We start from the raw sequence: 21,592 nt of genomic DNA on the forward strand, positions 1-21,592 counted from the left end.
TTGTTAAGAGTGCAGGAGTAAGAAAAATAAAGATAAGTTGGAATGATAGCCTGCAGACTGTGGAGAAAATTGAGAACCATCCACGACAGAGACTATGATAGACAACAGGCAAGGGGAAGACCCAGTGATACATTTATGACCGGAGCAGAGATAAGGGAAAGGAGAAAAACGTGGTGAAGTTTTGGCTTCTCCCTTGGACCTTTGAGAAAAACATTCCTATGACAGTCTAAGTGCTTCTTAATCATTTATTTGGTTCAGCAGTATGTAAAGGAAACAACAAATCAAGTCAGCAATATCTAAGACTCACAACCCAGCATAAGAAACCAACATGGAACAAAGCTTTGGCAACATACTGTTCTCTTGCTTCTGGATCCATCTTTTCATCATTCTTTTTAATCAAGTTCCAGAATTTTCTTAGTTTAGGTGTCTTTTTTAATTCTAATTCCAATCGTGCCTGAAAGAGTGATGTGACATTAAATTATCAGTAACCCCAAAGCTTACAAGGATAAAGATTAGATCAACTATTAGGTAGTTTTCTAATGTATGGATATAATACAGAGCAATGGGATAAAACCAGAAAGCAACACGACAAAACCTGAAAACTAAGAAACGAATACCTATATTTTAAGGAACTGTTCAATTCTGACACTTGTTAATAGAAAAAAATAAGACAGAAGAAACTGCCTTTTCTAGTCAAGATTTTAAGCTCAATAACACATTTTTTTCTGATTTCTAAAATTAAGGACTTTAATTTGAAAAATGAGCATTAACATTTAGGAGCATTAAAGTTCAAAAAAAAGGGTCTGAAACAATGAACATAAAAGAGCTATCACAATAAGGAAATGCCCACACCGCCACATTCTTTCTTACCGCACTTATCTATTTTTAACTTAGTATTAATTATTTATACGTGCCTGTTTTCACCTTCATCAACTGTACCTATGAATGAGCCTGCCTATCTGGGCATCTACAAAACCACCCAAGAGCAGGAAATGGAATTCTGAATACAGTATTATACTGAAATTTGATAGTTTTAACTTTATTCCCTAAGATCTGATAATACTGGCACATATTATCCAACAAGAATTTGATGAGAAAAATGAAGTTGCTAATACTAAACATAATTCTGATCTTCTCCTATAGCTGTATATACATTCCAATCAAGAAAAATAAAAGATTCAAGTCTGTATTTAGTCTCATCCAAAGACATATATACGAGTAATAATATTTTACTAAATTAACTCCTCTCTGAGCACAATAGATATTACCTTATTTCACCTTACAATAATGAAATCAGGTGAAACGTATGCTAGCTTACATATAAAAACTTTAAAACGGAAAAAACTACATCTATGATAAGTTAATGCATAGTAAATTAGACAAATTTTGTAAGCAGGAAAGGGGACTTTTAGCTACCATTTTATATCCATATTAAAGCTACACAGTCTAAAACCACATGTTCCACTTATAAATATATGTAAGTTTCTGAAATTAGATACTTACAGGCTGTAAGCCCATCCACATTGGAAGGGAGATAAGCTGCTGCACTTGACTCCGTATCAAGTCTACTTCCTGTATAAAGCATGAAGAAACCAAGTATATAAACACACCAGCACTTTAACCTAAGTCTTTACATAAGGCACGTACTGCCTTTTTAAGTCCTGGGGGAAAACATGCCATCAGTATTTTCAAATTAATGATATTTTATTATTAAGAAGTTCAATACTTTTTTAAAAAGATACAGTCAAGCCTCATTATTTGTAGATTCCATATTTGTGAATTCATCCACCTGCAAAAATGTATTTGTAATCCCCAATTCAATATTCCCAAAGCTTTTGTTGTCATTCATTGTCAGTACAGAGCAGAGAAAAACGTGAGCTGCCCGACACACACATTTCCAGCTGAGGCTGGACAAGGTGATGCTCTGCCTTCTTGCTTCAGCTCTCACATTATACACTAGCATCTTTTTTTGGTCTATTTAGTGCTACTTTTTCATATTATTGTGGTTTTGGTTGGTGATTTTGCTATTTAAAATGGCCCCAAGCACAGGACTGAAGTGTCGTCCAGTGTTCCTGGGCGTTAGAAGGCTGTGATGTGCCTTACAGAGGAAATATGTGTGTTAGATAAGGTTTGTTTTAAGTTACAGCACTGTTGACCACGAGTTCAATGTTAATGAATCAACAACATATATTACATAAGGTGACTTTAAACAGAAACACATAAAACAGTTATACGCTGATCAGTTTGTCGTGACCAGAGGCTTGCATGAACCTAACCCTGTATTTTCCCCAAGAGCAATGGTTCAGTTATAGCTAATTCAGTGTTCGCAGCTACTTTATAGAGCGTAGCTACCTCAAATAATGAGAACTGATGGTAAGCTGAAAAAAATCAAGTATTTCAATAATAAGCTAGCTTTTAAGTTAATTAAACCTAGCACCAAACTACTAATACTAATTAAATCTTGGTTTTGTTCAATTGCTGACAAGGAATCACATCTATTTATATTTGCTTTGTTTAATTTAATAAATGTTAAAGAGATAATAGTGACATATCATAAATCTTTTTCTTATGTCTTTACAAGATCCATGTGAGGTACTACATGGAAACAGATAATAATCATCCATCTACCAAGACTGTTTTCAGGGAAAGAAAAAACCCCATGCATTCTCCTGTATGGGTCTAAATGCACTATCAGTTCAGAAGCACCTATCTTTAAATAAATAGGTATATACCTTCAGATAACCACAGTAGAGAAGCACGAATGAAATAGTAATTACGGTAAATATTAATTTTTTAGAAGATAATCCTATGAAGAATGAAAAGTGTCATACACAACCCAAAAGACTTTCAAAGATCATCCATAACCACCCCTACACAGTCAACTCAAAACATAACTCTCCTGCTGACCTGCCAGCTTATGCATGAAGTATGACTGAGAAGTAATGAAACCATGTTTCTGTGTATAGCTTACACACACATCTCATTACTCAATGTTAATATTAGACTCTTTGCTGCTCTACGTCTGGAGAACTTCAGCTCTTATTATCATTTTACTTAGAGGCTAGATAGAGAAAAGGAGTGATCAAGTCTAAATCTATTAAAAAGCAAACAGATCTTATAAAAAGATTTTACTGAGAAGGGGCTGAAATCAAGCTGTTAGCATTATCCTCATTCCCCACTACCATGAAGAGTTGGCTACAGAGGTAATCTCATCTACATTCAACTGAAAAGAACAAGAAAACTTGAACGTTTCCCCAAAAGATAAAGAAAAATTACCAAACTATTGAAGCAATGATCAAGAAAAAGCAGTAAGACTGTCTGTTCATGGAGTGAAAATTCACCATCAGTTTCAGCTAATGCCGCTTTCAAGATACACTTGAAAAAGAATGGGAAGTCATCTGGCTTCTTCTTAAAAGTCTGAAAAGAGAAATAAAAATTCATTTTGAAATGGCTTGCTCACCTCTTCTCCTTTAAGCAAACACTAGTGGACTTTTTAGTAGTCCATTAACAATACCTAATAATTACAAAAAGATTATTTGCTTTCTTATTAACGGTAGCAAGTCAAATACAGGTTTCTGGCAGGACTATGTGAGAGTTGCAGAACCGTTCAGCTAATAAAATAATGGCTTCAATTCCTTTATTTTTTCTTCAAGGATTAGGCTGGTAATTAGCTTAAGCTTTGTTTTCTTATTAAAGATCTAAAGTGTTTTAACTCTTCTAATTTAAACAAAAGAAACAACACCTTTAGCAAAAACTAAAGTCTTCCCACTCTAATCTCAAAGACAGCCTTTCCTTTATGTTCTCTTTACTCTTAACATACAATGTTAAAAAAAAGGTAAATAATGTAAATATATTCCAGCCTCTCTGTGATCTGCCTCCCCACCTAGTTCCTTTCTGTTACTTACCTCTCCCTTCTTTCATAGGCATGTGCTCCAAATGTGTGGCCTACACTAGCTGTTTCACTTACTTCCCTACAACGGGTTTCCACCCACAGCACTCCCTGAAGTTGTTACAGCTGTCAAGTGCAAAGGACTCTTACCAACACTCAGCCCCTTTTCAATGCGCTGAAGGCTCCTCCTCCTTTGTCACTTTACAGACCAGTGTTCCTAGGGTTCTAGCCTCATTCTTCTTTTCCCCCTCCCATTACTTCAACTACCATATGCTAACGATCCTAAATACACATTTTCAGTCCAGGTTTCTCTAGACCCTTAGATTCCTTTGTCTACTAGACAATTTCACCTAGATATTGCAAAAGCAATTTAAACTCAGTAAGTCCAAAACTCAATTCAATAATTTTGTACCCTCCAAAGTATTCCTCAACCCTCTTCTACCTATCTTGGTAAATGGCACTCTCATCCTTTACATTCAGTTGCCCAAGCCTGGAAGGTTATTGGAAATAATACCTCTCCCAGCTAAAGCTACTTCAATTATCAAGTCAAATCAATTCTACTTTCCAAACCTGTGTGTAACCTCGTCTCTTTATCTGTATTGTCTTTTCTCTGTTTCAAGCTCTAATCACCAAAGTGGTTTTTATAACCTGCAAACTGATCAAGTCATTCTCTGGCTTCCCTCTCCCTTCCTTTGGTAGTTCGAAGCAACTTCACGAAATCCCTAAGATCTCTCAATAAGACACAAGGCCCTTAGTTTACTCTGGGTTCTAATCTGCCATATGATGGTTGTCACTTAATGAATATTTCAGTGAAGTGTCCATGGTTTTATCTTAAAGAATGTTAACACCTTTTCATTTTGGAGACCATCCCCTCAAGAGATGAAAAGTACCCATGCCTTTCCTTATTTAAAAAAGTATGACTGGAGGGGAAGAAACTCTTTTGATAAGCTGACCATTTCATGGTGGCCAAAGAAAGCCAAAATTTTGGACCTCTACTAGTTGATCAAGCCTCTACTACAGTAGCACAAAGAGAAAATGTCAGTCTATTAGAAATGTCAAAAAGGGAAAACAGATCCCAAATCAGAGACAAAGAGAAAATTGAAATTACAATATATCTGTCTCAACTTTGGAAACACTACTTTATTCACATAAAACTACAAATATATACCCCCTGCTGCCACTCTGTTTTAAGTTCAAAGCAGAAAAATAACTCCACATTCATAATTTTTCAATTCACAGTAAATTAAAGAAAGTATTGAAACCAAAAGAAATCTAATATTATTTTTCACACATCCATTCTTTTTCTCAACATTTATTATTGGATAAAGTTTTGTTCTAAAAACATTATTTATTATTGGTAAAAAGTGTGCTACTTTGTAATGGCTTAAGTGAGCACAGTAAGAAAGCTATGAAGTAATTTAAATCTGTTACCTCCCATGCAGGGACATTTTCTCTGAACTTCTCATTCACCATACAGCAGATTGACATTAAATAGGCTTTGCTGGACACTTCTGGAGAATAATTCATCCAGAGGTAATTTTCAAGATACTGGCTGTGGAAGAATGAAAAGGCATAGAATATTTCATTAGTTACCACCACTTCTTTGTAATATATCACTCCCCTGAAAAAGCCTAATTATTTATAACTTTTTCAAAATCAATATTTATAGTTTGAGAATCCTTCACAAATTTACCTATAATGTAGGTCAGTGCTACCTACTATAAACATATGTAGCAAATGTGGCTTTGGAGAATGAGTCTTATACTTTTAAAGCAGGAAGACCTCAAAGGTTATTGACATATATAATTATCACCATTAGAGCACTGGATATTCCCTTATCTAAGGCATTTCGTGGAGTAAAAAATAAAAATATCTGGCAAGTATCAGCTCTAAAATGGAATGATATGATGGGCAGCTTCACAGAGAAATGTATCTGAGAAATTAACATGAACTCACATCAGGACCAAATGATTTCTGGAAACTAAGAGACTTAACAAATCAAAAAGAGGATTTGTTACTTAATTTACAAGGTATTCAACATAAGTCAGTTTTCAAGGTAACTGGCATTTCCCCCTCAAGATGCCAAAATTCTTATTCTAAGACTTTGGTGAAAATATTCCTAAACAAAGTAAGTATTTCTGATTTCTAAAACAAAGCTTAGCCATTTCTTATTCAGAGTAATTATAAACATCAGTTAGTGTACGGGGTTGTAAAATACTCTCAAGCACTAATGCACAAAAGGACTTTTTGTTCCCATTTTAAATCACTCCACACGTATTACTTTTCAATTGGTTACCAGTGCACGTGCACATACTTGCACCCACACGCAGAGTTATGCATTTTAGATTCTGCTATAGCATATAATTTTTCTACTTTCTCTTATTCTTCAAAGGTCTGCTCACATTGGTATTTCTATGGGTCTATCTTTAGCAATCATTCTTGCTTAATTTGCAAGAGCCTAGGAAACCGGTAAATAGTATTTTATCCTAAACAATGGCCAAAAGGCTCCAAGTTAGAGACTACTCTTTCATAAATAAAATGCATGAAACTTTGTATCATTCTTTTCTTATAAGCTTAAATTTTTTCCTGAATTATGCCCTTTAGAACTTCCATTACCAAGTCTGTTAATGTGAATCTGTCTAAAATCTCTTCATTTCATGGCAGTTTAGCTGGTGATAGAATTCTTTCTAGGTTGATAGTTCTACTTTTTTTCTATGTACTAGTCTCATACTACTATCTTCTCTATCATTACAATTGAGAAGTCTACAATCAATTTGTTCTTCTTCCTCTTTTAGTAATCTGTCTTTTTCTCTCCAGCAGATTTTAAGATCTTTACCCTGTCACTGTTCCTCTGTTCACAATTTGCTATATATACTTCCTGAATCTAAAAGACTCATATGTTTCAACTGTAGAAAATTCTTAACCATCATCTCTTCTAAAATGACACTCCTTCATTCTCTCTAAATCTCTTCTGAAACTCCTAATGGATCTTCTCATTCTAGCATCTAGATCTCTTAATTGCCTTGTACACTTTCCATCTTTATTTCACTTTGCTATTATTTGTTAATTTCCTCAGCTCTAAATCCCCATTCATTAATTCCCTCTTTAGCTGTGTCTCATCTATTTAATTTGCCCATTGAGTTTTTAAATTTCAATGATTTTTATTTTCATTTTCCCCCAAACTGTCCATTTTTAGTGTCCTGTTTCTTGTTCACATATTCTATGTGTTCTATTATGCCCATAATAATTTTAAACATGATTGGACAGTGTGTATCAATTATATAATTACCTGGGATTTTCTGGGGGTATCTAATTCTATTCTTTATTGTTGCAACTAAATCTTGCTTTAATGTGCTTTGTAATTGGGAGTTTGAACTCATCTTTACCAGGCTTTTAGCTGTAGGATATTTTTGCAGTATAGTTGGAATACATGTCCTTTCAGAGTATCTTCATATTTGTTCCTGCCAGATGCCCCACAGATATCATTGTCTTGCCAGAGTTTTTAACAGTAATGTCTTGGGTATTATCTGACTACACAGCAAACTCCAAACCTATTCTTTACATTTTTCAGATGATGAATCTGAGAATATTAGAGTCAATGATTTGCCCAAGATGATGCAGTTATCTCCATGATATACACATGATACAGAACTGACTCCAAACTACATCTCTTTAATCCAAACGTAAGGATTGTTCAATAATTCCTTGATTCTATTTTGGCAATCACAGCAAATGTAATCTATATAATAACACGTCCCTCTTACGCATTTCATCAAAGATTCAGTTCACTCTCCTGTACCCAGGCACCTCCTCCATGCCATCTCAGTTTTCACTCTAGCAAGAGACCATCAATTATCTCTATTACAAACTTGAGACTCATTATGTCTGGAGGCTGGCACAGAGAAAATGGCATTCTAACCCAGAAATTATTATACATAAAAGCTCCTGGAAGGTAACAACCCCCTTTTTCAGTTATTAAAAATCTTTCACTGGGTTTCCCTGGTGGCGCAATGGTTGGGAGTCCGCCTGCCGATGCAGGGGACATGGGTTCGTGCCCCGATCCGGGAGGATCCCACGTGCTGCAGAGCGGCTGGGCCCGTGAGCCATGGCCGCTGAGTCTGCACGTCCGGAGCCTGTGCTCCGTAACGGGAGAGGCCACAACAGTGAGAGGCCCGCGTACCGCAAAAAAAAAAACAAAAAAAAACTTTCACTGTCACTGATGCCTTCAATATGCTCTGCTGCTTTTCTCCTTCAGTCCCTGCAATTCTCTTGCTATCTGATATTTGCCAGGACCATAGAATTCTGGCTTTATCCTAATCATATATCAGCATCCTCTTGATTTTTATTTACTTTCCTTCTGAAAGATGGCATGATATGATAAAAAGGGCATATTAATCTAAGGGCCAGATGGACCCAATTTCTAGCCTCAGTACTCTCTATAAAATAAGGAAACTCTTACTGGGATTATCATGAGGATTAAATGAGATCAAGTATTCAGTGACAATACAGTTCTTAGGATATAGTAGGAGTCTATTTACAAGTTAATTCATAGCTATAAACTTCAATTTCTCTCCGTAAAAATAATAAGAACACCTACATCATGACATTTTTTGTGAGGATCATATCAGTGTATGTAGAAAGAAACAGTTGTTAATAGAGACTGACTTCTGATGCAGACTAGACCTCAAGAAGTGTGGAGAAGTGGAAAAACCATGAGCTTTGGCATCAGACATTGGCATCCCAGCTCTGCCAATTACTTAAATGCATTATCTTTAACAAATAACTGCTCTGACCTCAGTTTCCTCCTTCACTAAGTGGAGAGTAGAATACTGACTTTGCAGGGTTTCTGTGAGTGCTCTGTATGTAAAATGTTTAACAATGTGCCTAGCACAAGGTTCAATAAATGGCAGATACTACTATCATCCACAGCAACCTTGGCTTTTACTTCCAGTCCACTGGCCACACCTGGTTGTAATATAATCTAAATTGTAACCTAAAAATTATATATTCTCTTCATCTGAAATATTTATCAGTGGCTTAGGTCAGAACAATGCTGGTTTAGTAATAACAAGTTAGCCTGGAAGGAAAAAATGGCTACAGAATGCATTCCAATTTACTCCCATTATCACTAAGGAACCAAAGAAGAGTTCAGAAATTGCTCAGCACACACTATCTTAATTAGTGAAAAACAACTCAAAATACAAGTTACACTAATAACGGAACATCATCTTTGAAAACAAAGGCTATCATACACGTATTCCAAAACAAGCCAATCACAAAAATATAAATCTTTTAAAATTTATAATTATTTTCTTATTCACTCACAGAAATGTACAGAAAACTTAGCTAAAAGTTAAGTCACACTGTCATCTTTAACTTCATCAAAGTAAAGCCTTTAAACTCACCTAAATTCCAAGAGCATTATCTTTCTGATGGCAAACCTAAAAATATAAAAATAGTAAAAATATTTAAATAGAGAAAATAAACATTTCTGAGTTACTAATGCAGATGTATTTTGGAATCTTGTTTTAATTTTGACTCACATATCAGAATAATTATATTTATTTATGCATTGAAAAAAGCAAATTTTCTTTTTATTTTTGTTTGTATTTTGTTTCAGATAGTTTATTTCATTTTTAAAAACTGTCTAAGAACAGTTCCCTATATCCTACCCATATAACAAACACAATCAGCACCATGACATACGAGGATACAACACATACATTAATAAGCCAAGTAATTTTAATCAAAACACAAGTGCTCATCAATATTCATAATATTAGATCACAACTGCCAAAAGCTAGCCTGTCTCAATTTCTTAAACACTGACTAACATTCTTCCATTTAATAATCAAATGAAAACATTCTGCTGAAATCATGGCCTCCTATAAGCACAAGGGACACATGTATCTATATCACAAACATGGGAATCAGGCTTCTGTAGCCTTGACATTAAGTTTAAAATATTAGAAAATTGTGGAGGGAATATCAGATATCTCTTTATATACTTTAAAAATCAGAGTGTTTTGTTTTATATGGATAAATGATGCAGTAGTTACAAGGTATCCTTCCAAAGGTAGGTTCAAACGTCCACTAATTTAGTTTTATCATTTTGTATATTGACAATAAAGTAGCCAGACCAGAACCATGCCACTGGATATTAGCCTCCAGCTTTGAAAATTAAATCAGTATGCATTATAAATTTATAATACCCCAAGAGACCATTATCCCGTCAAAATCCTATTCCACTGATTTCTGATCTCTTAAATAGTTTCACTGAGCAAGCAACGTCAGAGAACTTTAGTGAGAATGAAATGAAGGATCTAACTGTGCAACAGCACAAAGACAGAACACTGCCAAGGCACTGGCTTCTACAGCCAGCAAAGCCACTGAGAGGATACAAAAGCTTGTGTTGGACACTCTCGATCTCCAGCTGCAGGCATTTCACTTTACATGTGTGTTAGACAACAGAATTCAGGCCCTGCTATGCAAATACCTGCACCCTTAATTTCTTCAGCCACAAACAGGACCTCACTGATGAAAGAAAGAAAATCTTGGTTCACGGGATAGATCAGTATTCTAGTCATGATTTAGTGTTACCTTGGCAACATCTTTAAACACCCTGGGACCCAGTTTCCTCATGTACAAAAGAGGTGAAGTGGTCAATTTTTTTTTTCCTGTGGATGACTGGACAAGTGAAAAATCAGTTTTGATGGGTCAAGATAATGCAAAAACACTCAATTTCTCTTATAGCAATCTTGGTGGTATTCATTAAATTGGGGGTTTTACACTTCTGCCGGTAAACTTTCTGAGACAGATAAAGAACTTAACTAAAGGGATACATATAAGATATAAAAATGGGTCTAGAGACTAGATATTATGCCAGAAAATCTTTAAAGATAAGGATGAAAAGTATAAGAAATAATGAGAAATATAAATAAAGGATTTGGGGATGGTTATTTTATTAAGTTACCAATATTTACTGAGAGCATGCTTTGTAAAGCCTGACTCCGGTCAAGGGTTTAACATGCATTTCATTAAATCCTCCCAAAGCTGGATAATTTATGTACAATACGTTGGGTCTATTAACCATATTGTTAACTGGATGATTAAATTTGATAAAAAAAAAAAACAGTGGGGAGGGGTAGTCAAAGGGGGTTTTTTTTGCTGCTATAATTGCCCTCTGCTATCTCTCTTGGGATATGGTTGTGTGAAAACATGAGGTCTGGAGCTGTGGTAGCCCCTTTGCAACCACATAGGGAAAGCCAGAAAGTTTGTTAAAAGGCTGACAAAGACCCTCACATTATGAACTTCTGAACTACCTACTCCAGATTTATTGTTAAATAGATGATTAAAAAATCAAAAAATAATTGTGAACAAAGGAAGCCAGCCACAAAAGAGTACATATCATGTGATTCCATTTATTTAAAGTTTAAAACCAAGCAAAACTAAACTGTAGTGTTCACGTTTGCATACTTACATATTTAAATGATATAGCAAAGGGCACATAAGGGTTTGTGGGATGCTAAAAGGTTGGTTTTTTTTACCTCAGTGGTGGTAAAAATTCAGAAGGCTAAATGTTTCTGTACATTTTATGTGCTTTCTGTTAATTTCATAGTAAAGAGGTTTAAACATTTTTAATAAAAAGAAATATAAACACTGGCAAAAGTAAATTGCTCTAAAAGTCATCCCTTTTTTATCTTTCAGTATAAAAATCACTTGGATGGATTAACAGGATTAATAATCATACCAAAGTGTGTGGGTTAAGAGAGTCCTAAAGGGCAAATGGACCCTGTCCTATTTAAGAACAGAGTATTGGGTAAGAGCCAGAGAACAAGGATTTAATAACCTGGCGCTGTCTGTATCCATGGTAAAATATCTTGGGCTAGTTACTTAATCTCTCTATACCTCAGTTTCATCATCCATAAAATGATAACGGTACCTATCACAGAATTGTTGTGAGGATAAATACGCTGCTATATACAATGTGCTGAGATCAGAAGCTGGCACATAGTAAGCACTCCAGAAATGACAATTACTGTTACTTTTAGTATTTTAAAATCAAACAGATAAAAATACATTAAGACAAATTTACCAAATCTGATAATGGTAAGGATAGCAAATATGAATCTTTTGTGTAATATACCACACACTACAATGGGGACTGAACAATATGGTATTTTAAGATCTACCTAATTTTGAGATTCTAGAAGTGATCATTTATACCATAAGAATATAAGAACTGATTGATTTAATTCCCAGATGCCTCCTAGGGAAATAGGGATGATGTACAAAAAAACGTATATTATAAGAACCTTAATGTATTATATTAAGAGTGCCTTATGGCTATAAACTGCCTATTTTGATAGCCTACAAACAAGTAAATAAATCGTACATTAAGCCATTCCCCAATAATGAAGAAGCTATGAGCATATAACTCTGCAAAACAGCTTCCACAAGGCACTAGTCTAAAAAAAAAAAATGGTCATTTAAATTTTTAAATATACACTACAGTTTTTGTGCTACACAGGTGCATTATTTAACTTTTTGAACTTAAGGATTTGAGGGCAAAATGCAATCAGGTCACTTTTATTCAAGTGTTTAAATGTGTACAAGATGAGAATACGGCTGTTAAGAGTGCTGTGATAAGACTTAGGGAGCCCTGCCAACGACTGTTATTACTTTCAGCAATTAAAAATGACTTAGCCAAGTCTACGTAACTTAAAAATCACCAGCAGCTTTTAGTTGTTAATTATATAAAAATTATATTCAAGGAAGCAATATTAGTAGCAAAGGTTTAAATTAAAAAAAAACCCATAACCCTAAGCAATCCATTGGAGTGAAACCCTGTTCTACAAAGAGGCAGAGAACTAGCTCTGAATGTTCAAGGTAAATTCCAGATTGGTATATCCTTAATATATAATAAAAAAGGGTCCTAGAATTTATCTACCCACTCATCTTCAGTTTACTTTCCTCAGGCAATCTCCTCCATACCCACTTTCAACCAACAAGTCATATGTTACATATCTGCTCAAATGTGATATCTTTATTTTCTTTTATTGGAGTATAGCTGCTTTAAAATGTTGTGTTAGTTTCTGCTGTACAGCAAAGTGAATCAGCTATATGTATACATATATCCCCTTTTTTTTGGATTTCCTTCCCATTTAGGTCACCACAGAGCAATGAGTAGAGCTCCTTGTGCTACAAATTCTGTTCTCATTAAATATCTATTTTATACACAGTAGTGTATATATGTCAACCCCAATCTCCCAATTCATCCCACCCCCTCTTTCTCCCCTTGGTGTCCATACGTTTGTTCTCTACGTGTGTGTCTCTATTTCTGCTTTGCAAATACGTTCATCTGCACCATTTTTCTAGATTCCACATATATGTGTTAATGTACGATATTTGTTTTTCTCTTTCTGACTTACTTCACTCTAAGAGAGGATCTTTGCCTGATCATCAATCTAAACTAGCAGTCCTGTTGCTATACCCTAATCTCACTTTAATTCATAGCACTTACTACCTGCTGATACTATATATATATGTATATATATGTATATATTTTGTCTGTCTAGATAAGAATTAGAACACAGCTTCATAAGTAGAGGCTTCATCTGCCATGTTCACTGATGCACCCTTAGCATTGAAATGGTGGTTGATACAAAGTAGGCTCAACCCAATCCTCTCTTCAGAACTCTACACCTAAATACCCAACTGCTTATTCTACATCTCTCTCTATAGCTCTTTAGTGGCTAGAATTCAACATTTCCAAAAGTGACTAGTGATCTACACCCAATCCCACCACCAACGACAACAGCAAAAGTCAGTAATGGCACCTAATCACCTGACAACCTTTGCCAAAAATTTTGGAGTCATCCTTGATTCCTCCCTTCCTGTGTTCACCACATCCAACCACCAAACACTTCTATCTCTCAGATTGGTAACTCTTCTCTATCTCAACTTTCCATGCTAGTCCATGCCATCATTATCTTCAATCTGACTACAACAATATTCACCTAACTAATTTCCTGCCTCTTGCTCCCTCCAAAATTTAAAAATACCACCATCATGCTTCACTGGTTTCCTACTTCTCTTCAAATTTAAAACAAACTAACAAACCTTAACATGGTCTTTGGCCCAACCTACTTCTACAGGATCAAGAAGGGACTGCTAAAACAAAACAACTAGAGACCTTCCTTGGTGGCACAGTGGTTAAGAATCTGCCTGCCAATGCAGGGGCATGGGTTAGAGCCCTGGTCTGGGAAGATCCCACATACTGACATTAATCATCAATGTCAGTAAAATAGTCTTTTATTTTTAAGTGCTTTTACATATGTTGTTTGCATTCTTAGATTCTTCTTGTCTTCATTTTGCCCGAAAACTTGTTTCTTAAAATAGTTTGCACAGGGACTTCCCTGGTGGTCTGGTGGTTGAGAATCCGCCTGCCAATGCAGGTGACACAGGTTCGAGCACTGATCCGGGAAGATCCCACATGCCGCAGAGCAACTAAGCCAGTGTGCCACAACTACTGAGCCTGCGCTCTAGAGCCTGCGAGCCACAACTACTGAGCCCACGCACCACAACTTCTGAAGCCTGCGTGCTTAGAGCCGGTGCTCCACAACAAGAGAAGCCACCGCAATGAGAAGCCTGAGCACTGCAACGGAGAGTAGCCCCCGCTCGCCACAACTGGAGAAAGCCCGCATGCAGCAACAAAGAGCCAACACAGCCAAACATAAATAAATAAATAAATAAATTTTTTAAAAAAATGACTGGCCTCTTATTTTGACACTGCCTTTACAATATTTAGTAAAATTTACCTCCTAAGACTCAAACACATGAAAAAAATAAAATCTGAGATTTTATAAGGTCTATGACATTCATAACACAAATGTTTCTATGTCATATTAAAACGGTTAGTTACCTTTTAAAATACTCATTGGGCATATATATCTACAGGTGCAGATATGGAAATATGCCCAAGACACATTGTTTAAAAAAAAAAAGTCATGATGCAGAATGGTATGTAGAGTATAAACTCTTTGCTGTTTAAAAAAAAATCAAAGGGGTAGGGAACTGGAACAGATGTATATATAAGTAAAGAAACTGAGGGTTAAGGGACAGGGAAGATGTACTGAAACTTACCCTTTCTGTGTATTGTTCAAAATAATTTTTATTTTTTATTATATATATAGTTTGTACATTATGTACAAAATGCATATTATTTTGTATTTAATTATTATCATGTATATTTTACTTTTCCAATTTTTAAATAATCTTTCAAAAAGATTTATCAGAAAATAAGAAAATTAGTATTAGTTGAACTGAAATTTTAAAATCTCCATATTTACTCTTCCTCACGTTCCTTCAAAAACAAAATAAACCCTAAAGAACTTAATCCCTCTAATCTGAGCCAAAAATTAAAAGGCAAAAAAATATCTTATGCCTCTTCAGCAGCTAGGTATGGTTTTTCTAGTCACCATCTCCTTGATGACCAAATCAAAAGAAGGAAAGTTCCAAGTTTATGATTACATTTAGTTTAGAAGTTCAAATGAGATCCAAGTTAGTCCCATCTATTTCCTATGTATGAAAATTAAACTCATTCCTACCTTGATTTGACAATTTCTTTCTCATATATATCTTCAATCACCTGTTAAAAATATAAAAATGTTTAATATCTCAAATAACTTTTTTTCAGACTCGAAATTGAGAGTTTTCAATTACTGAGATTACATAAAACAAGGTGGTTTAGGAAAGCTATCAAATATCACTGCTATTGAAATAATATTTAAGAGATTTTTTATAATCCCATTATATCCCTCAAAATGTAAAATAACAGAAAGCAAAGCGGTAGGAAAAAATAAATAATAAAATATATCTAAATAAAAATAATTCTAGAAATAATTATTAAAATCATGTATTTATTTCATTTCTAGGGAAAATAAAAATTCACAAGATCAGGATATTTTTTAAAACTTAACGAAGTATATAAATGTTAACAGGCTCCACCTAAGAGTTTTAACAAAGTGCTTTCAAAAACCAGAAAGTAAACTGAAAGTGCAAAGACATAACAGAAGCAAATGCTAATCATTACATCCTGTTTTCCAAGCACATATGATAAAACCTCAGAATTTCCACTTACTTGGGTTAGGGTGGGTAGGATGGTATAATACATAAGAATTCAGGTTCTGGGGTTGGAAGCCTGGTTCAAACCATCCACCTTTACTGCTGGAGACTACAACCTTTGCAAATGCATGACTGCTCTAAGGCTCAGTTTCCCAGTATACAAAAAGGATCTAATAATAAGTACCCCGTGGGGTTGCTATAAGACAACACATGTAAAGAATTCAGTACAGGTCCTGGCACATGGTAAGCCTTTAATAATAGTTATCAGTAGCAGAAGTAATAGTAGTGCTAGTGACAAGAGTAGTTAAAAAAAAAACTTACTCTAAAATTATGAAGTACTTTAACATGGTATAATATAATATTATTTTATGGCAACTATGTCTTTTAACTGCTCAAAATATACTTCTCAAATAAATGTTTGTGGGTGGTAAAGGGAGGAAGACAATGAGGCAAGCAAGTCTTGAATTTGTATGAAATTTTCTGTCATTGCTTTTCTGTTTATCAAAATCCAAATTAAATAATAAAATGATGGGTATAATCTTCTTTAAATACCAACTTATACATAGCTTCATCTAGTGTTAACTAAAATGATCTGAATATAAATTTAATCTCTAAAAACCTTGATCTAATTAAGTTCAACTCAATCTAGTAGTTTCATAAAGATATTTTTGTTATTAATGAAAAATGACCCTAGGAACCCCCAGACCCAACATATACAAGCACAAACATACACAAACAGCATATAGTAAGATAAAGCAACCTGGCTGATAATTATGAGTAATTAAGGTATGTCAAGTTTATGAATATCCTCCTGATGAATAAAATGGGATTGCTGGCAAACAAAAATATATTTATAAATAAAACATTTAAGCTAAACTAATGTGAGAAATTTGGGATTAAGTTCAGTTTTTATAAGAGGGCCTAGATTATCACAATTCAATTTACAATGGCAAACTTAAAGCGAGTCTTCACTACTTGTTAAATGGCATGTGTATGTTAGCTCTATAAGACCTCTCTTTAAGAACCTATGTCAATGAGAATTAATCCTCCATTAGGAATCCTGCCTTTCGTTTATTCTAAATTGTGTCACCTGAATCCTAAGTCCCTTCCCTAATTGAATATGACTGGCCCTCAGTCATCTAATTCTCTAAACAACTTCCACCGCTTCCACCATTATTACAGATCTTTCAGTTCATCAACCTAAAAATAAAAGAGAAAACAATAGATTTTATCCTAGATGATCTGTCAAAAAAACTGTAGGAAGGGGCTTCCCTGGTGGCGCAGTGGTTGAGAGTCCACCTGCCGATGCAGGGGACGCAGGTTCGTGCCTAGGTCTGGGAAGATCCCACATGCCGCGGAGCGGCTGGGCCCGTGAGCCATGGCCGCTGAGCCTGCGCATCCGGAGCCTGTGCTCCACAACGGGAGAGGCCACAACAGTGAGAGGCCCGCGTACCGCAAAAAAAAAAAAAAAAACTGTAGGAAAACTGATGTGTATTTACAAAGATATTCATTACATGATCACCTAATAATGATAAATCAGAGCAATCTAAGAATCTATAAACAGGAAAATCCACACACATTTTTTAAAAAGCTTAAAGGAAATAAATAACTATCTCTGGGTAGTTATTTTTATTTTCTTATGTGTAGCTTCTGTATTTTCCAAATTTTCTATTATGAGTAATTATTAGCTTAGAAAACCATTCATTTTAACTTTTAAAAAAATTATGAAGAGCTTCTGTCGAATTAGCTCTTGAAAAAGATACAAAGAGCATACCTATTCAAAAGGGATGCTGCAAACCAAAAATACTTACCTTTATGTCAAAAGGTGATTTTTTCTTGATATGGGGAGCCCAGTATTTACAAGCTAACTGCAAAAGCAAACAGTATAAACAGTAAGTCATAGATTCATACCACTGAAGATTCATACCACTAACAGACTGAGATCATTCAGAAACAAGCTGTTTCTTAACAGGGCACTACTGGCGCAGGGCGAGGCGATAGAGTAATTTACCTATGAAGGGGACTATATGGGCTTGCAGACCAGTGAGCATCTTCGGGCCCAATCCACTGAATGCCAGTAATGCCCTGCATGGCACCCTGCCACTATGATTTTAAAAAAAACAAAATTTATTTTAAACTACTCCTATGGAAACAATAGGGTGAAGTTAATAACCACAGTCAAACACCTTCAACATAGAGCTAACGAAACCCAGGTCTAGAAAGATTAAATGTGCTGCCCAAGACTACAATCAGTTAACAGGTGAGCCAGTACTAAAAAACAGATTCAAAATCCTCAGGAATGTTGATTTGCAAAACAATAATCTTTAAGTGATTAGTACACATTCAGGCACACCTAAACAAAACCTAAAAAAAATTGTAGTTTATCAGTGGGTTATTACCAAGAATAAAAGAGTCAGTATGTTATATTCCAGCAAAGCAGGTTTTACCTGAAAAATGTGAATTTAAATACATATACAAGGAGACCTCAGAGATGTTTCAGGTTTGGTTCCAGACCACCACAATAAAGTGACGACCTCAATAAAGCAAGTCACATGAATTTTTTGGTTTCCCAGTACATATAAAGGTTATAATTTACACTATACTGTAGTCTATTAAGTGGCAATAGCATTATGTCTTAAAAAAAACAATGAACATACCTTAATTTAAAAATACGTATTGCTAAAAATGCTAACCATCATTAAAAAAAGTGAGATCAGCGCTTCCCTGGTGGCGCAGTGGTTGAGAGTCCGCCTGCCGATGCAGGGGACGCAGGTTCGTGCCCCCGTCTGGGAAGATCCCACATGCCGCGGAGCGGCTGGGCCCGTGAGCCATGGCCGCTGAGCCTGCGCGTCCGGAGCCTGTGCTCCACAACGGGAGAGGCCACAACGGTGAGAGGCCCGCGTACCGCAAAAAAAAAAAAAAAAAAAAAGTGAGATCACAGAGTTCAGATATCTGATCTTCTTAAAACTAAATTTTAACCTCTACATCTTACTTATTCAATAATAATTAAAAAGCCCCTTCTCTGGTCAGGTGTGCCAGGTGCTCAGAAATAATGGAGGAGGAGGGGCAGGGAAATGGTAGGATCCCTTCATACTCTCTGTCCTCATCTCATACCATCCTCCCTCTTACTTCTTAAGTTCGCTCTCCTGGCTTCTTTACGTACACACCATAAGGCATTTCCACTTGCTACTCCCTGGACTGTTTCCCTGCTCTTCCCCAGACTGGCTCCTTTTTTGCATTCAGGTCTTAGCTTTTGCATTCAGGTCTTAGCTCATTCGGGTCTTAGTCAGGACTCTCCTAACTGCTCTTCATAAACCCCACCCAGTCTGCCACAATGCCGTTTCATTTTCCTGATAGCAATAATCACTGTCTGAAACTACACTGTTCATTTGTCTCACTCATCCCTCTAAAATGTAAGATCCCTGAGGGGAGGAAACTAATAACTTTTACCACAAAAATTCAAGCAATGGGAAAAGGGAGTTCTAGTCTAACTTGTCCAGAAAAACCTCTCCAAATTAATGTAGATGGATGACAGTGAATTAACCATATAAGAAAAGATAGGGGAAAAAAATGAAGTAGAGGGAACAATGTTGAAAGGAGGTGCCAGGAGGTGAAACATTGCATGGCACAAATAAATTGCAGTTCAGTATGGCTAAACACTGTGAGAAAAGGAGGAAAAAAAGAGAGGAAATTGGATATAAGCATGGGTCAGATCACAAAACAAGGTGAATGATTCCAGTCATTATCCTAAGGGCAATTAGAACTCTTTAAGAAAGCATTCAAAATGACTCTTATGCTTCTGCCTTGGCAAATTTGCTGAAACAGGGCACAGAGAAGAAAGAAGCAAGTGAGTAATAAGTTCTGTATAGAGTTACTTGCACTCTTATCCAACACCCAAAGCAACAAATAAGGATTAGGAAAGTTGCTCAGCGCTACAGGGCTATGTTTCCCCATTCAAAGCCAACCGCGGTTCACCATGCAACACAATAAACAGGTTTTAAATGAACGCTCTCTGACCACGGGATTGCTCTCTTCGTAGATGCATGTATTTGGAGCAGGTGTCTTGTCAAATTCTGACCATTCCCTTCAAAGATCTAGGTTACTCTAAGGTTAAGGATAAGCCTATCCCTCCTTCGACCCTCAGTTCAGTATCACCTCTGCTATGGAACCTTCTTGCCAGTCTCAGGTGACTGGGGTGGTTCCTTCTGTGAATCCATCTCTCCTGCGACGAACTCTAACATAGAAAAGCTCGCATAATAACTTTCTTTTCATGTGTCTGTCTCCCCCGGAACATGAACTCCTCGGGGCAGAGCCTCTTTCACCACGGTCTCCCCAACAGCTAGCACAGTTGCTGGTACACAGCACGTACTCTTTAGTAAAAAGACTTGAGTGTATGAATTGACAAACGAATGCCTCGTGGGTGCTCCCGTTCCCAAGAAAAATCCCACGTCCTGGCCTCGGGGCTTCAGCGTCCCACCCCTTCACACACACCAGACTCGCCCAAGCGCACCTGGGTCACGAACTCCGCGTTGATCTGGGACACCGTAGGGGCCACGATTTTCTTGGGCTGAGCAGGGGCCGTCATGGCAGCACTCTCCTTCCGCTCCAGTGGAAAACAAAGGACCGCTCCGAGCAGCGGTGAACCCGATACACTTCCCGCTAAGAAGCGACTGCGGCTGCCTAACTCCGAGATGCAAATACCCGCGGAGCAGAATATCCTCAACGCTTACAGACCACAGGGATCGCGTACCGCAGCTTGTACATCCTTCAAGAAGCGGAACAGAGCGGGGCCGGAAGTGCATGCAAGCGCTGGTTTTGAGCTAGAGAGGCAAGGGCTTCGACCTGCCCCTCCTGCTCCCTAGCGGGAAGCTGAGAGAAAACACCCAGGGAGACGGGATTGATGTCTCAGTGACCAGGTAGATGGTGTTGGTTAAGGTTTTCTTGTGGTAGGGTCGGGGAGGGAGAGGGAGACTTGGAGTTTCTTCCAACCCTATAAAAAGTATTAGTGAAAAAAAAAACCAAACGGGGAATGCGAGGCTTGATTTTCACTGTTTTTTAACAGATTCATGGAAATATAAATTAGCATATAATGGACTGCACATGTTTAGGGTGTAAAATTTGATTTGTTTAAAATAGTCATACATATGTGAAACCATCACCAAAGTCATAATAATAAGCATATCCAATGTCTCTAAAATTTTCCTAGTCCCTTTTGCAATCCATCCCTATCCCAGTTCTACCCACCCATTCTCAGGCAATCACTCATCTGCTTTCTGTCGCTATAGATTAGTATCCTTTTTATAGAATTTTATAAATATGAAAATAATACAGTACCTTTTTTCTTTCTTCTTTCACTCAACATAATGATTTTGAGATTCATCCATGTTGATGCATGTATTAATAGTTGGTGCCTTTTTATTGTTGAGTGGTATTCTATTTTATGGACACACCACAGTTTGTTAATCTGCTCATCTGTGGATGAACATTGAATTGTTTCCAGTTTTTGACTACTGCAAATAATGCTGCTAAGATCATTTGTGTATATATGTCTTAATGTAGACATGTGTTTCCCTTTCT

General features: G+C 36.3%; 1 protein-coding gene across 3 annotated transcripts in view; it reads right to left on the reverse strand.

The window, feature by feature from the left end:
* The window catches only part of AQR (aquarius intron-binding spliceosomal factor), a 142,805-nt gene extending 121,981 nt beyond the window's left edge, over positions 1 to 20,824 (reverse strand). For all 3 annotated transcript variants that reach the window (XR_010944538.1, XM_067742373.1, XM_067742371.1), the window contains exons 1-8: positions 20,526 to 20,824; positions 17,827 to 17,883; positions 15,499 to 15,539; positions 9,295 to 9,330; positions 5,321 to 5,441; positions 3,277 to 3,417; positions 1,504 to 1,572; positions 354 to 454 (exon numbers count right to left, since the gene is read on the reverse strand). Coding sequence is in view for 2 of the 3 variants with exons in the window: in XM_067742373.1 (XP_067598474.1) it covers positions 354 to 454; positions 1,504 to 1,572; positions 3,277 to 3,417; positions 5,321 to 5,441; positions 9,295 to 9,330; positions 15,499 to 15,539; positions 17,827 to 17,883; positions 20,526 to 20,600 (641 nt within the window). In the remaining variant the exon portion in view is untranslated. The remainder of the gene's footprint in view (positions 1 to 353; positions 455 to 1,503; positions 1,573 to 3,276; positions 3,418 to 5,320; positions 5,442 to 9,294; positions 9,331 to 15,498; positions 15,540 to 17,826; positions 17,884 to 20,525) is intronic.
* Positions 20,825 to 21,592: the final 768 nt, after the last annotated feature.

The sequence above is a fragment of the Pseudorca crassidens genome, chromosome 1, assembly GCF_039906515.1.
Source record: "Pseudorca crassidens isolate mPseCra1 chromosome 1, mPseCra1.hap1, whole genome shotgun sequence".
Taxonomy (NCBI): domain Eukaryota; kingdom Metazoa; phylum Chordata; class Mammalia; order Artiodactyla; family Delphinidae; genus Pseudorca; species Pseudorca crassidens.